This window comes from Zosterops lateralis (assembly GCF_965231275.1).
Source record: "Zosterops lateralis genome assembly, chromosome: 38".
NCBI classification, from domain to species: domain Eukaryota; kingdom Metazoa; phylum Chordata; class Aves; order Passeriformes; family Zosteropidae; genus Zosterops; species Zosterops lateralis.
Window position 1 is genome coordinate 616049 of NC_139798.1, and position 14350 is coordinate 630398.

Below are 14350 nucleotides of genomic sequence, written 5' to 3' on the forward strand. Positions count from 1 at the left end.
ATGACGCACCGCCCGCGCCGCGCGCGCGCCCCCGGCCCGCTGGAGCCCCGCCCACTTCCGGTCCAGGCTCCGCCTTTTCCGTTTCCCTCCTCTCTATGGTCCCCTCCCTTCCTTTTACTCCTCCACTTCCGCTTCCGGGTGCCGCTCTAGCCACACCCCACAGTCCTCCAACGTTAATAAACACCCCCCCCACCTTATTATTTATCATCAAAACGCGCTAAAATCTGTTTAAAACAGCACAAAATGTCTTTAAGGCCAGCCTAGAGGAGATTGAGGGGATTTTTTGCTGTTTAAATGAGCTGTTTTTGGTGTTGGTCTCTATGGTGGGAAAGGCGGAAGTGGCGGCGTGAGGAAAAAGGCGGGATTTCCGCTGGGGGGGGGAGGGGGGGCGGCAGCGGCGGCGCGATGGAGGTGAGGGGGGGGCCGCGAGTCTGAGGGGAAAAATGGGCAAAAATGGGGAAAAATGGGAAAAAAATGGGCATAAAGTGAAGTTGGGGGGAAGCGGGGAGAGTTTGGGGAGAAAAATGGGGATTTTGGGGGTTTGGGGTGAAGGGGGAGGAGCGTGAGGGGGAATGGGGAGAAATGGGGGGAAAAATGGCGGGAAAAATGGGGGGTGTGAGGGGAAAAGGGGGAAAATGGCGGGAAAATGGGTTTGGTGTGAGGGGAAAATGGGGAAAAAAAGGGAGAAAATGGGTTTGGTGTGAGGGGAAAATGGGGAAAAAAAGGGAGGAAATGGGGAAAAATAGGGTTTGGTGTGAGGGGAAAATTAGAAAAAATGGGGAGAAAAAAGGGAGAGAATGGGAAAAATGGGTTTGTTGTGAGGGGAAAATGGGGAATAAAAGGGAGAAAATAGAGAAAAAAGGGAGAAAATGGGAAAAATGTGTTTGGTGTGAGGGGAAAAAGGGGAGAAAATAGAGAAAAAAGGGAGAAAATGGGAAAAATGGGTTTGGTGTGAGGGGAAAATGAGGAAAAAAAGGGAGAAAATGGGTTTGGTGTGAGGAAAATATGGGAAATAATGGGGAGAAAATGAGAGAAAAAGGGGAGAAAATGGGAAATAAAGGAGAAAAATTGGGGAAAAAATCAGGGGGAAAAAAGGAAAAAATAAGGAAAAATCAGGAAAAAATTGAGGAAAAATCAGGAGACAATGGGAAAATAAAGGGGAAAAAAAGTTGGTAAAAATCAGAAAAAATGCGAGAAAAAAGGGAAAAATTGGAAAAAAAATCGGGAAAAAAGAGGAAATAAAGGGAAATTGGGAAAAATTAGGAAAAAAAGTGGGAAAAATCAGGGGAAAAAGGGAAAATAAAGGGGAAAAAATGGGGAAAAAATCAGAAAAAAATTGGAAAAAATCAGGAAAAAATGGGAAAAAATTGAAAAAAAATCAAAAAAATTGGAAAAAAATTAGGAAAAAATTGGGAAAAAAATCAGGAAAAAATTGGGAAAAATCAGGGAAGAAATGGGAAAAAGAGGAAAATAAAGGGAAAAAATTGGAAAAAATGAGGAAAAAATTAGGAAAAAATTAGGGAAAAAGGGGAAAAAAATGAGAAAAAGGGGAAAATAAAGGGAAAAAATCATGAAAAAAATGAGGAAAAAATTGGAGAAAAATCAGAAAAAAAAGGGGAAATAAATGAAAAAAAAAAAAAAAAAAAAGATAAAAAAGGAGGAATTTGAATTAAATCCCTGGAATTTTTTGCAGTTCCCCGGAGGCAGCGACAACTATTTGACCATCACTGGAGCCTCTCACCCTTTCCTGAGCGGGGCTGAGGTGAGAAATTGGGGGAAAAAAGGGAAAATTTGGGCAAATTCCCCAAAAATCTCCATTTCTGGGAGGAAATGGGGGAGTTTGGGGGGAAAAATGGTGAAAATTTGGGGAAAAAATGTAAAAAAAGTGGAAAATTTGGGGAAAAAATGTAAAAAAAATTGGTCAAAATAGAGAAAAAATGATGAAAAATTCCACAAAAAAAACCACTAAAAAAATCCCACAAAATGGGGGGAAAATTAAAGGGTAAAATTTACTTTTTTTGGATTGAAAATTAAATTAGGATTTTTAAATTTCGATTTAGAATTAAAAAAATTAAGAGCAAATTCTTTAAAACGGGAGGAAAAAAAAAAAAAGGGAAAATCCCACAAGAAAGAGCAAAAATAGAAGCAAAAAATTTTCCCCCTTTTTTTTTTGTGGTGAAACCCTGAAATTTGGGGGAAAAAACCTCCAATTTTGTGGTCGAGTATTGAAATTTGGGACAAAAAATTCCAATTTTGGAGTAAAACACTGAAATTTTGGTGCAAAAAACCCCAATTTTGGTGTAAAACTATGAAATTTGGGACAAAACCCTCCAATTTTGGGGGTAAAACACCGAATTTTGGCACAAAACCTCCCAATTTTGGTTCGAAACACCAGAATTTTGAGGTTAAAAGCTCCAATTTTGGGGTAAAACACTGAAATTTAGGGGTAAAACACCGGAAATTGGCGCAAAAAATTCCAATTTCGTTTCAAAACCCCAGAAATTGCTGCAAAAACCTCCAATTTTAGTTTAAAACACTGGAAATTAAAGCAAAACCCAATATTGGGGTAAAATACTGAAATTTGGGGGTAAAATACCGGAAATTGGTGCCAAAAATATGAATTTTACCTACAAAACCCCAAAATTCTTCCCCCAAACCCCCAATCCCACGCCCCCAACCCCAATTTTTCACTCCAAAATTCAATAATTTTCTATTTTTCCCCCCCGCAGACGTTCCACACGCCCAGCCTGGGCGACGAGGAGTTCGAGATCCCCCCGATCCCGCTGGACTCGGACCCTTCCCTGGCCGTGGTCGGGCACTTTGAGGATCTGCCCGAGGGGGGCGGGACCCCCGAGCCCCCCTTTGGGCCGGCCCCCTACGGCGTGGGGGGGCTGGAGCTGCCCGTGCCCGTGGGGCTGCCCCCCATGGGGGTCATCGACCAGCCCGGGGGGCTCCTCAACATGGTCAGTTGGGGGGGAAAATGGTGATTTTTTAACCTGAAAATCGTGGGGGGAATTGGGGATTTAATACCGAAATTATGGGGAAAAATAGGGGAATTAATCCCATTAAAATGGGGGGGAAATGGGTTGAAAATGGAGGAATTTAACCCAAATATTATATGAGAAATGGTGTGAAAATGGGGGATTTAATCCCAATATTATGGGAAAAAATAGGGTGAAAATGGGGGGATTAATCGCATTAAAATGGGGGGAAAATGGGTTGAAAATGGGGGAATTTAACCCAAATATTATATGAGAAATGGTGTGAAAATGGAGGATTTAATCCAAATAAAATGGGGGGGAAATGGGCTGAAAATGGGGGGATTTAACCCAAATAAAATGGGAAAAAATAGGGTGAAAATGGGGGATTTAATCCCATTAAAATGGGGGGAAAATCGCCTGAAAATGGGGTAATTTAATCATTAAATTATAGGAAAAATAGGCTGAAAATGGGGGAATTAATCCCATTAAAATGGGGGGAAAATGGGCTGAAAATGAGGGGAATTTAATCCTGATATTATGGGGAAAAATAGGTTGAAAATAGGAGATTTAATTCCTATATTATGGGAAAAATGGGCTGAAAATGGGGGAATTTAAACCCAAAAATTATGGGGAAAAACAGCCAAAAAATGGGGGAATTAACCACAATATTCTGGTGAAGAAAATAGATTGAAAATGGGGGAATTAACCCCCAAAACTGATTTATTTTGGGGTCAAACAAAAGGATTTTGAGCTTTTTAAGGTGTCAATCAAAGGGATTTTGGGTTAATTAATTGCAATTTTGTGTTTTTAGGAGCCTGAGCCCCAATTTTGGGGTGAAACACCCAAATTTTGGGGTCAAACACCTGAATTTTGGGGTCAAACACCCAAATTTTGGGGTCAAAACCCCCAATTTTGGGGTCAAAACTCCCAATTTTGGGGTCAAACACCCCAATTTTGGGGTCAAACAAAGGGATTTTGGGTTAATTAATTGTAATTTTGTGTTTTTCGGGAGCTGGAGCCCCCCATGGGGCCCCAGTTCGGGCCCTTGGGTGCCCTGAGGCCAAATTTTGGGGTCAAAACCCCCAATTTTGGGGTCAAAACTCCCAATTTTGGGGTCAAACCCCCCAATTTTGGGGTCAATCAAAGGGATTTTGGGTTAATTAATTGTAATTTTGTGTTTTTAGGAGCCTGAGCCCCAATTTTGGGGTCAAACACCTGAATTTTGGGGTCAAACACCCAAATTTTGGGGTCAAAACCCCCAATTTTGGGGTCAATCAAAGGGATTTTGGGTTAATTAATTGTAATTTTGTGTTTTTAGGAGCCTGAGCCCAAATTTTGGGGTCAAACACCTGAATTTTGGGGTCAAAACTCCCAATTTTGGGGTCAAACACTCAAATTTTGGGGTCAAAACTCCCAAATTTTGGGGTCAATCAAAGGGATTTTTGTGTCAATCAAAGGGATTTTGGGTTAATTAATTGTAATTTTGTGTTTTGCAGGAGCTGGAGCCCCCCATGGGGTCCCAGTTCGGGCCCTTGGGTGCCCTGAGCCCCAATTTTGGGGTCAAACCCCCCAATTTTGGGGTCAATCAAAGGGATTTTGGTGTCAATCAAAGGGATTTTGGGTTAATTAATTGTAATTTTGTGTTTTTCAGGAGCTGGAGCCCCCCATGGGGTCCCAGTTCGGGCCCCCGGCCCCCGTGACCATCGAGGTCCCGCTGGGCGCCCTCAGCCCCGGGACCCTCCTGACCACGCCCCTGGCCACGCCCCTCACCACCATCGACCAATCGGAGCTGAGCTCGCAGCTGGGGCTGGGCCTGGGGGGCGGGGCCACGGCTCAGGCCACGCCCCCTGCCCAGGCCACGCCCACCAGCCCCGAGCGAGGGTTAAGCCCCGCCCCCTCCCCGGCCGGGTCAATGCAGGAGGAGGAGATGGAGGAGTTCAGGAGGGTGAGTGAAAAATGGGAAAAAAACACCAAAATACACCAAAATCTGCTGAAATAGCAACTCAAAATGGGGCAGAGGGGCCTGAAATAGCCAAAATAACCCAAAAGGGACCAAAAAAATGACCCAAAATGGCCCAAAATCTGACAAAATAATCACCCAAAATGGCCCAGAGGTGCCTGAAATAGCCTGAAATATCCAAAATAACCTAAAATGGCCCAAAAAAATGACCCAAAATGGCCCAAAATGACCCAAAAACACCCAAAATAACCCAAAATAGCCCGAAATGACCCAAAATAGCCCAAAATAATCACCCAAAATGGTCCAAAGTTACCTGAAATAGCCCAAAGTTACCCAAAATATCTAAAATAACCCAAAATAGCCCAAAAAAAACCACCCAAAATGGCCCAAAATGACCCAAAATATCCAAAATGACCCAAAATGGCCCAAAAAAATGACCCAAAATGGTCCAAAATGACCCAAAATAATCACCCAAAATGGCCCAGAGGTGCCTGAAATAGCCTGAAATGTGTAAAATGACCCAAAATGGACCAAAAAAATGACCCAAAATGGCCCAAAATAATCCAAAACCACCCAAAATAACCCAAAATAGCCCGAAATGACCTAAAATGGCCCAAAATAATCCAAAAACACCCAAAATAATGACCCGAAATAGCCCCTAAAAGTTTCCTCCCAAAACTCAAAATTTCCCCCCGAGACTTTAAATTTCCCCCCAAAAACTTCCAAATTTTCCCGAAAATCTTCAAATTTCCCCCAAAACACCAATTTTCCTCCCAAACCTTAAAATTTCCTCCCAAAAAACTCAAAATTTCCTCCCAAATCTCCAAATTCCTCCCGAAACTCCAAATTTCCCCTTGAAACTCAGAATTTCCCCAAAAAAACTCTGAATTTCCTCCAAAAAACTCCAAATTTCCTCCCAAAACTTAAAATTTCCCCCCAAAACTCCAAATTTCTCCCCGAAACTCAAAATTCCCCCAAAAAACCTCCAAATTTCCTCCAAAAATTCCGATTTTTCCCCAAAAAACCTCCAAATTTCCCCCAAAACCCCAAATTCTCCCCAAAACTCAAAATTTCCTCCCGAGACTTAAAATTTCCCTAAAAAATCTCCAAATTTCCTCCAAAAACCTCCAAATTTCCCCCAAAAAATTTCCAAATTTCCCCAAAAAAATCCCAAACCCCCAAAAAGGCCCGAAAATTCCCTCTAAAAACCCCTCCCAAACCTCAAAATTTTGTCCCAAACCCCAAAAAATGCCCCAAAATCCCAAAATTCTCTTACAAAAACCCCCAATTCCCAAAATATCCTCACGAAACTTAAAATGTTCCCCCCAAAACTCCGAAATTCCCCAAAAAACCTCCAAATTTCCTCCGAAAATTCCAAATTTTCTCCCAAAACTCAAAGTTTCCCCCCAAAAATCTCAAAATTTCCTCCAAAACTCAGAATTCCCCAAAAAAAATCCGAATTTCCAAAAAAACCCTCCAAATTTTCCCAAAAAAACTTCAGATTTCGTCCGAAAAATCTCCAAATTTCCCCAGAAACTCAAATTTTCCCCCGAAAACTTAAAATTTCCCTAAAAAATCTCCAAATTTCCTCCAAAACTCAAAATTTCCCCTAAAACTCAGAATTCCCCCAAAAAAACTCCGAATTTTCCCCAAAAAACCTCCAAATTTCTCCCAAAACTCAGAATTTCCTCCCGAAACTCAAAATTTCCCCTAAAACTCAGAATTTCCCCCAAAAAACCTCCAAATTTCCCCCAAAAAACTCCGAATTTCCCTTAAAAAACTCCGAATTTTCCCCAAAAAACCTCCAAATTTTCCTTCAAAACTCAGAATTTCCTCCAAAAAAACCTCCAAATTTTCCTTCAAAACTCAGAATTCCCCCAAAAAAACTCCGAATTTTCCCCAAAAAACCTCCAAATTTCCTCCCGAAACTCAGAATTTCCCCAAAAAACCTCCAAATTTCTCCAAAAAATGTCCAAAATTTCCCCAAAACCCAAAAGTCTCTTTCAAAAACCCCCAATTCCCAAATTTTCCCAAAAAAACTCCGAATTTTCCCCCGAAACTCAGAACTTTCCTCCCAAAACTTAAAATTTCCTCCTGATTTTTAATGTTTCCCCCAAAAAACTCCGAATTTCCTCCCCGAGACTTAAAATTTCCTTCCAGAATTTAAAATTTCCCCAAAAAAACTCCAAATTTCCTCCGAAAACCTCCAAATTTCTCCCAAAACTCAGAATTTCCTCCCGAAACTCAAAATTTCTCCCAAAACTCAGAATTTCCTCCCGAATCTCCAAATTTCCTCCAAAACTCAGAATTTCCCCCAAAAACATTTGAATTTCCCCAAAAAACCTCCAAATTTTCCCGAAAATCTCCAAATTTCCCCCAAATCACCAAATTTTCCCCAAAACTCAAAATTTCCTCCCGAAACTCAAAATTTCCCCTAAAACTCAGAATTTCCAAAAACACTCCGAATTTTCCCTTAAAACCCTCCAAATTTTCTCCAAAAAATGTCCAAATTTGCCCCAAAAAAATCCAAATTTTCCTTCAAAACTCAGAATTCCCCCAAAAAAACTTCCAAATTTCCTCCCAAAACTCAGAATTTCCTCCCGAAGACTTAAAATTTCCCCAAAAAAACTCCAAATTTCCTCCGAAAACTCCAATTTTCCTCCGAAAACCTCCAAATTTCCTCCAAAAATTCTGATTTTTCCTAATTTTTTCCTTGTTTCTTGTCCTCCTCAGCCCCCTGCGGCGGCGCCGTCCCCCCCGGTGACCCCAGCAGTGACCCCTGCGGTGACCCCTGCGGTGCCCCCGGCCCAGGAGCCGCCCCGGCGGCCCAAACCCCCCAAAAAGGCCAAGAAGAAGAAGGACCCGAACGAGCCGCAGAAGCCGGTGTCGGCCTACGCGCTTTTCTTCCGCGACACCCAGGCCGCCATCAAGGGCCAGAACCCCAACGCCACCTTCGGGGAGGTCTCCAAAATCGTGGCCTCCATGTGGGATTCGCTGGGGGAGGAGCAGAAACAGGTGAGGGGAAAAATAATGGGGAAAGATGAAAAAAAAAATGGAGAAAATCGGTGAAAAAATGACGAAAATCGGTGAAAAAATGGGGAAGAAATGGAGAAAAACGGCAAAAAAATGGGATAAAAATGACCAAAAAATGGGGAAAAAAAGGAGTAAAAATGGGGAAGAATGGAGGAAAAAAAATGGGGAAAATCGGTGAAAAAATGACGAAAATCGGTGAAAAAATGGGGAAGAAATGGAGAAAAACGGCCAAAAAATGGGATAAAAATGACTAAAAAATGGGAGCAGGTGAGAGAAAAAATGGGGAAAAAATGGGGAAGAATGGGGAAAAAAAATGGAGAAAATCAGTGAAAAAATGACGAAAATCGGTGAAAAAATGGGGAAAAAATAGCAAAAAACGGCCAAAAAATGGGGGAAAAATGGGATAAAAATGACCAAAAAATGAGAGTAGGTGAGAGAAAAAAATGGGGAAAAAATGAAAAAAAAAACCATGAAAAAATGGTGAAAAAAAGGACAAAAAAACCAGGATAAAAATGGGGGTTTGGGGTGGGCCAGAACCCCAACGCCACCTTCGGGGAGGTGTCCAAAATCGTGGCCTCCATGTGGGATTCGCTGGGGGAGGAGCAGAAACAGGTGATGGGGGGAAAAGGGGAAAAAAAATAAAAAAAAAATGGGGAAAATCGGTGAAAAAATGGCAAAAAAATGACAAAAATTGGTGAAAAAATGACGAAAATCGGCCAAAAAATTGGGAAAAACGGGATAAAAATGACCAAAAAATGGGTATAAAATGGGAAATTTGGGGATTTGGGGTCAGATCCGTGGGGGAGGAGCAGAAACAGGTGAGGGGAAAAAAAAATGGGGGAAAAATGACAAAATTTGGTGAAAAAATGACAAAAATTGGTGAAAAAACGGCGAAAAAATGGCAAAAATAGGCCAAAAAAATGGGATAAAAATGACCAAAAAATGGGGAAAAAATGGGGAAAAAAAGGAGGAAAAATGGGGAAAATCGGTGAAAAAATGGGGAAAATCGGTGAAAAAATGGCGGAAAAATGGCAAAAAACGGCCAAAAAAATGGGGAAAAATGAGAAAAAATGGGGGATTTGGGGTCAGATCCGTGAGAGAAGAGCAGAAACAGGTGAGGGAAAAAAATGGGGAAAAAAAGATACAATTTGGTTAAAAAATGACGAAAATTGGTGAAAAAACGGCGAAAAAATGGGGAAAAATGGGATAAAAATGACCAAAAAATGGGGAAAAAAACTCAAAAAATTCTGGGTTGAGAACAGTAAAAATTAGGGCAAAAAAACCTCAAAAAATTGGGGAAAAACACCCAAAAATTGGGGGAAAAAAAACCCTAAAAATATTGGGGGGGAAAAAGTCCCAAAAAATTGGGGAAAAGCCTCCAAAAGTTGGGAGAAAAAAAACAAACAAAAAAAAAATCGGGAAAAAACCCCGAAAAATTTGGTGTTGGGAATGGGAAAAAATGGGAGAAAAAACATGAAAAGTTGGGAAAAAAAAAAAAAAAGAAAAATTCGAGGAAAAAACCTGCAAAAATTGCAAAAAACACCCAAAAATTGGCAAAAAAATTTCCCAAAAATTGGCAAAAAAAAATCCCAAAAATCGGAGAAAAAAACCTCAAAAATTTTGTCTTGAAAAGAGCAAAAAATTGGGCAAAAAAAATCTAAAACTTGCCCTTTTTTCCCCCCGAATTGCAGGTTTACAAGCGCAAGACGGAGGCGGCCAAGAAGGAATACCTGAAGGCCCTCACGGCCTATAAAGCCACTCTGGTAACAGAAAATCAATTGTTTTGTCTTTTTTAATAATTTTATTTCTCTCAAAAATAGTTTTGGTTGTAATTTAAGTTACTTTTTGTTTCTTTTTATTTTTTTCTTCCTTTTTTATTTTATTTTTTTAATTTTATTTTTCTTTAGAAATGTTTTTATTATTATTTTAGTAACTTTATTTTTTTTTATAAATATTTTTATTTTTTAAATAGTTTTGTCTTTCTATATAAATATTCTTTGTTATTATTTTTAATAATTTTATTTTTTCTTCATAAATATTTTTTATGGTTGTTTTTTAATATTTTTATTTTCCTTTGTAAATATTTTTATTATTATTTTTAATAGTTTTATTTTTTCTTTATAAATATATTTTATTATTATTTTTTAATAATTTTATTTTCCTTTATAAATATTTTTCATTATAATTTTTTAATATTTTTTTCTTTATAAATAATTTTTTTAACATTTTTTAATAGTTTTATTTTTCTTTATAAATAATTTTTTGAAAAAAAAATTTAATAATTTTATTTTTCTGTATAAATAGTTTTTTAAAATTTTTTAAAAATGATTTTATTTTTCTTTACAAATATTTTTTAATTTTTTTTAGTAGTTTTATTTTTCTTTATAAATAATTTTTTAAAAATTTTTTAGAATAATTTTATTTTTCTTTTTATTTTTTTATTTTTTTAAATAATTTCATTTTCTTTATAAATATTTTTTATTATTATTATTTAATAGTTTTATTTTTCTTTATAAATGTTTTTATTATTATTTTTAATAATTTTATTTTTTCTTTATAAATAATTTTTTAAATTTTTTTTTAATAGTTTTTTTTCTTTATAAATATTTTTATTATTTTTAATTTTATTTTTTCTTTATAAATATTTTTATTGTTATTTTATAATGGTTTTATTTTTCTTTATAAATAATTTTTTAAAAAAAGTTTTAATTTTATTTTTCTTTATAAATAATTTTTTAAAATTTTTCAATAATTTTATTTTTCTTCATAAATAATTTTTTTATTTTTTTTTTAATAATTTTATTTTTCTTTATAAATATTTTTTATTATTATTTTTAATGATTTTGTTTTTCTCTCTTCCAGACCTCTCCGGACCCCCCCGAGCCGGACCCCTCCCCCAGCGCGGCCCCTCCCCCCGCCCCCTCCAGCTCCTCCCCTCCCCCCCCCGGCCCCTCCCCCCCTCCCGCGGGCCCCGCCCCTCCCCCCGCCCCGGCCCCGCCCACCATCACCAAGATCATCATCCCCAAGCTCCTCCCCCCGGGCCTGGGGGGCGTGGCCTCCTCGGGGGGCGTGGTGACGTCAGGGGGCGTGGTGACGTCAGGGGGCGTGGCCTCCTCTGTGGGCGTGGTGACGTCAGGGGGCGTCGTCCCTGCAGGGGGCGTGGCCTCCACGGTGGGCGTGGTCACGGCGGGGGGCGTGGTGACGTCAGGGGGCGTGGCCTCCTCCCCGGGGGGTGGGGGAGGGGTGGTGACCGTCATTCCCGCCGCCGTCCTGGCCACGCCCCCCCGCCCCTCCCCCCGCGCCGTGCTGGGCCCCGCCCCTCCCCCCCCGCCCCCGCCCCTGCAGCAGATGGCCCCTCCCCCACCCCAGCACCCCCCCGCGGGAGGGGGAGGGGCGGGGGGCGGGGCGGGGGGCGGGGCCAGCCCCTCCCCCGCCCCGCAGGTGACCGTCCTGCACCCGCCCCCTCCCCCCCTCCAGGCCATGCAGGCCCCGCCCAAGATCCGGGCCCCGCCCCCCCTGCACATCAAACTCCTCCCCCCCCTGCACATCCTGCCCCTCCCCCACCCCCCCGCCCCCCAGAGCGCCCCCCAGGGTGGGGGAGGGGCGGGGGGGCAGCAGGACCTCGAGATGGTCACGGGGGAGGTGCTGGTGCCCGAGGTGAGGAAAGGGTTAAAAATGATGGGGGGGAAAAAATGGGGGAAATGGGGAAAAATGGGGAAAAAATGGGGGAAAATGGGGGAAAAATGGGGAAAAATGGGGAAAAAATGGGGGAAAAAAGGGATTTTTTGGGGGCAAAATGGGGAAAAAATGGGGAAAAAATGGGGAAAAAAGGGGAAAAAATGGGGAAAAAATAGGAAAAAAATGTGAGTTTTTGGGGGGAAAATGGGGAAAAAATGGGGAAAAAATGGGAAAAAAAGTAGAAAAAATGGGGAAAAAAAGAGGAAAAAATGGGGAAAAAATGGGGAAAAAATGGAATTTTTGGGGGGAAAATGGGGAAAAAATGGGGAAAAAATGGGGGAAAATGGGGAAAAAATGGGAAAAAAAGGGGAAAAAATGGGGAAAAAATGGGATTTTTTGGGGAGGAAAAATGGGGAAAAATAGGGAAAAAATGGGAAAAAAAGGGGAAAAAATGGGGAAAAAATGGGATTTTTTGGGGGAAAAATGGGGAAAAAATAGGAAAAAAAAGTGAGTTTTTGGGGGGAAAATGGGGAAAAAATGGGGAAAAAATGGGAAAAAAAGGGGATAAAATGGGGAAAAAATGGGATTTTTTGGGGAGGAAAAATGGGGAAAAATAGGGAAAAAATGGGAAAAAAATGGGATTTTTGGGGGGAAAAAAAAGGGATTTTTTTTTAATAAAAACCCCTTTAAAAAACCCTAAAAAATCTGATTTTTTTAAAATCAAATAATTAAAAAAAACCTAAGATTTTTTTTCCCCCAATCAGGTTGAGTCCCCGCCGGCGGTGGAGCTGGTGGCCGAGTCCCCCCCGGGGCCGGAGCCGTGGCCGAGGGGCCGGAGCTGCGTCAGGGCCGGGTGTGAAAACCCCCCCGTGGCCTCCCAGGACTGGGACGAGGAGTTCTGCAGCAGCGAGTGCCTCGTCAGGCACTGCAGGTGAAAAAATCATAAATTTTTGGGATTTTTAAAAAAAAAATGGTGTTTTTTCGATAAAAAATGAGATTTTTAGAGCGAAAATCGCGATTTTTTTAACCAAAAAAATTCCAAAAATCGCAGATTTTTTAACCTGAAATAGTGATTTTTTTAATTTACCCAAAATCCTGTTTTTTAACCAAAAAAATCCCGGTTTTTTTCACCAAAAATCACAATTTTTTAACCTGAAATCGTGATATTTTTTATTTACCCAAAATCCTGTTTTTTAACCAAAAAAATCCCGTTTTTTTTCACCAAAAATCACAATTTTTTAACCTGGAATCGTGATATTTTTATTGACTGAAAATCCCGATTTTTCACCAGAAAAAATTCCTTTTTTTTTCACCAAAAATCACAATTTTTTAACCTGAAATCGTGATATTTTTATTGACCCGAAATACCGGTTTTTAACCAAAAAATCCCGGTTTTTCACCAAAAAAATAATTTTTTTAACCTGAAATAGTTTTTTTTTTTCTTATTGACCCAAAATCCTGTTTTTTCACCAAAAAAATCTTTTTTTTTCTTTTTTTTTAACTCAAAATATCATTTTTTTTAACCGTAAATTGTGAATTTTTTTCAGTTTTTTTCACCCAAAATCCCATTTTTTTACCAAAAGTCCCGTTTTTTGACCAAAAATCCCATTTTTTCCACCAAAACTCCCATTTTTTTCACTGAAAATCCCTTTTTTCCTTGAAAAATCCCAATTCTTGACCAAAAAATCCCAATTTTAACCAAAAAATTCATTTTTTTACTAAAAAAATCCCAAATTTTTCACTTAACCCCCCCCCATTTTTTAAACCAAAAAAATCCCAATTTTCCCTCCAAAAATCCCATATTTTTTTTTTACAACAAACCCCAATTTTTTAACCAAAAACCGGATTTTTTTTTTTACCAAAAAATTTAAATTTTTCACTAAAAATCCCATTTTTTACAAAAAAAATATCCCATTTTCTTCCCCTAAAAACCTCATTTTTTCACTTAAAAACCCCATTTTTTTTCCCTTAAACCCCCAATTTTTTCCCCATTTATTTTTTTCCCCAAAACCTCATTTTTTTCACTAAAAATTTGATTTTTTCCCCCATTTCAGGGACGTTTTCCTGGCCTGGTTGGCCTCTCGCAGCTCCGGGAGCGGCAGCAGCGTCGTCTTCGTCAAGTAAAACCCCCCAGGACCAAAAATTTGGGGCATTTTGGGGGAAATTTGGGGCGTTTTGGGGCTTTGGGGGCATTAAAAGGGCAAAGCAGAATTTGGTTGGGTTTTTATTTCAATTTTTTTCACCCCAAAAAAGGGTCAAAAATTTGGTAAATCCCAAAAAAATCAAATTTTTTTTGGGTGATAAAAAGGTCAAAAATGGTGCGTTTCAATAAAATCTCATTTTGAGCCCCAAAAATTCATTTTAAAATCAAAAAAATTCAAATTAAGCCCCAAAAAATCCACTTTAAACTCAAAAAAAGTCCAATTTAACTCCTAAAAATTCTTTTTAAATTAAAAAAAAATCTGCTTTAAACCCAAAAAATCCCGTTTAAGCCCCAAAAAAATCCATTTTAAATTTAAAAAAAAAAACATTTAAACCCCAAAAATCCACTTTAAATTTAAAAAAATCCCCTTTAAGCCCCAAAAATCCACTTTAAACTCCCAAAAATCCCCCCAAAATCCCAAAAAATCCAAAAAATCCCTTTTAAATCCCCAAAATCTTCCAAAAATTCATTTTAAATCCCCCAAAAAATGCCCCA

At 39.4% G+C, this 14350-nt stretch overlaps 2 protein-coding genes across 2 annotated transcripts; both read left to right on the top strand.

Moving 5' to 3' along the window:
* Positions 1 to 371: 371 nt before the first annotated feature.
* LOC310921920 (TOX high mobility group box family member 4-like) lies at positions 372 to 11419 on the top strand (the record flags this gene model as incomplete). Its single annotated transcript, XM_083882178.1, has 8 exons — positions 372 to 411; positions 1694 to 1762; positions 2730 to 2963; positions 4633 to 4926; positions 7675 to 7956; positions 9666 to 9737; positions 10837 to 11342; positions 11416 to 11419. Exons 1-8 carry the CDS (start codon positions 406 to 408, stop codon positions 11417 to 11419), a joined length of 1467 nt encoding a protein of 488 aa, XP_083738304.1. The 5' UTR covers positions 372 to 405.
* A 164-nt stretch (positions 11420 to 11583) lies between these two features.
* Positions 11584 to 14249, top strand: LOC310921930 (TOX high mobility group box family member 4-like). Its single transcript, XM_083882185.1, has 3 exons — positions 11584 to 11631; positions 12417 to 12583; positions 13707 to 14249. Exons 1-3 carry the CDS (start codon positions 11602 to 11604, stop codon positions 13774 to 13776), a joined length of 267 nt encoding a protein of 88 aa, XP_083738311.1. The 5' UTR covers positions 11584 to 11601; the 3' UTR covers positions 13777 to 14249.
* Positions 14250 to 14350: the final 101 nt, after the last annotated feature.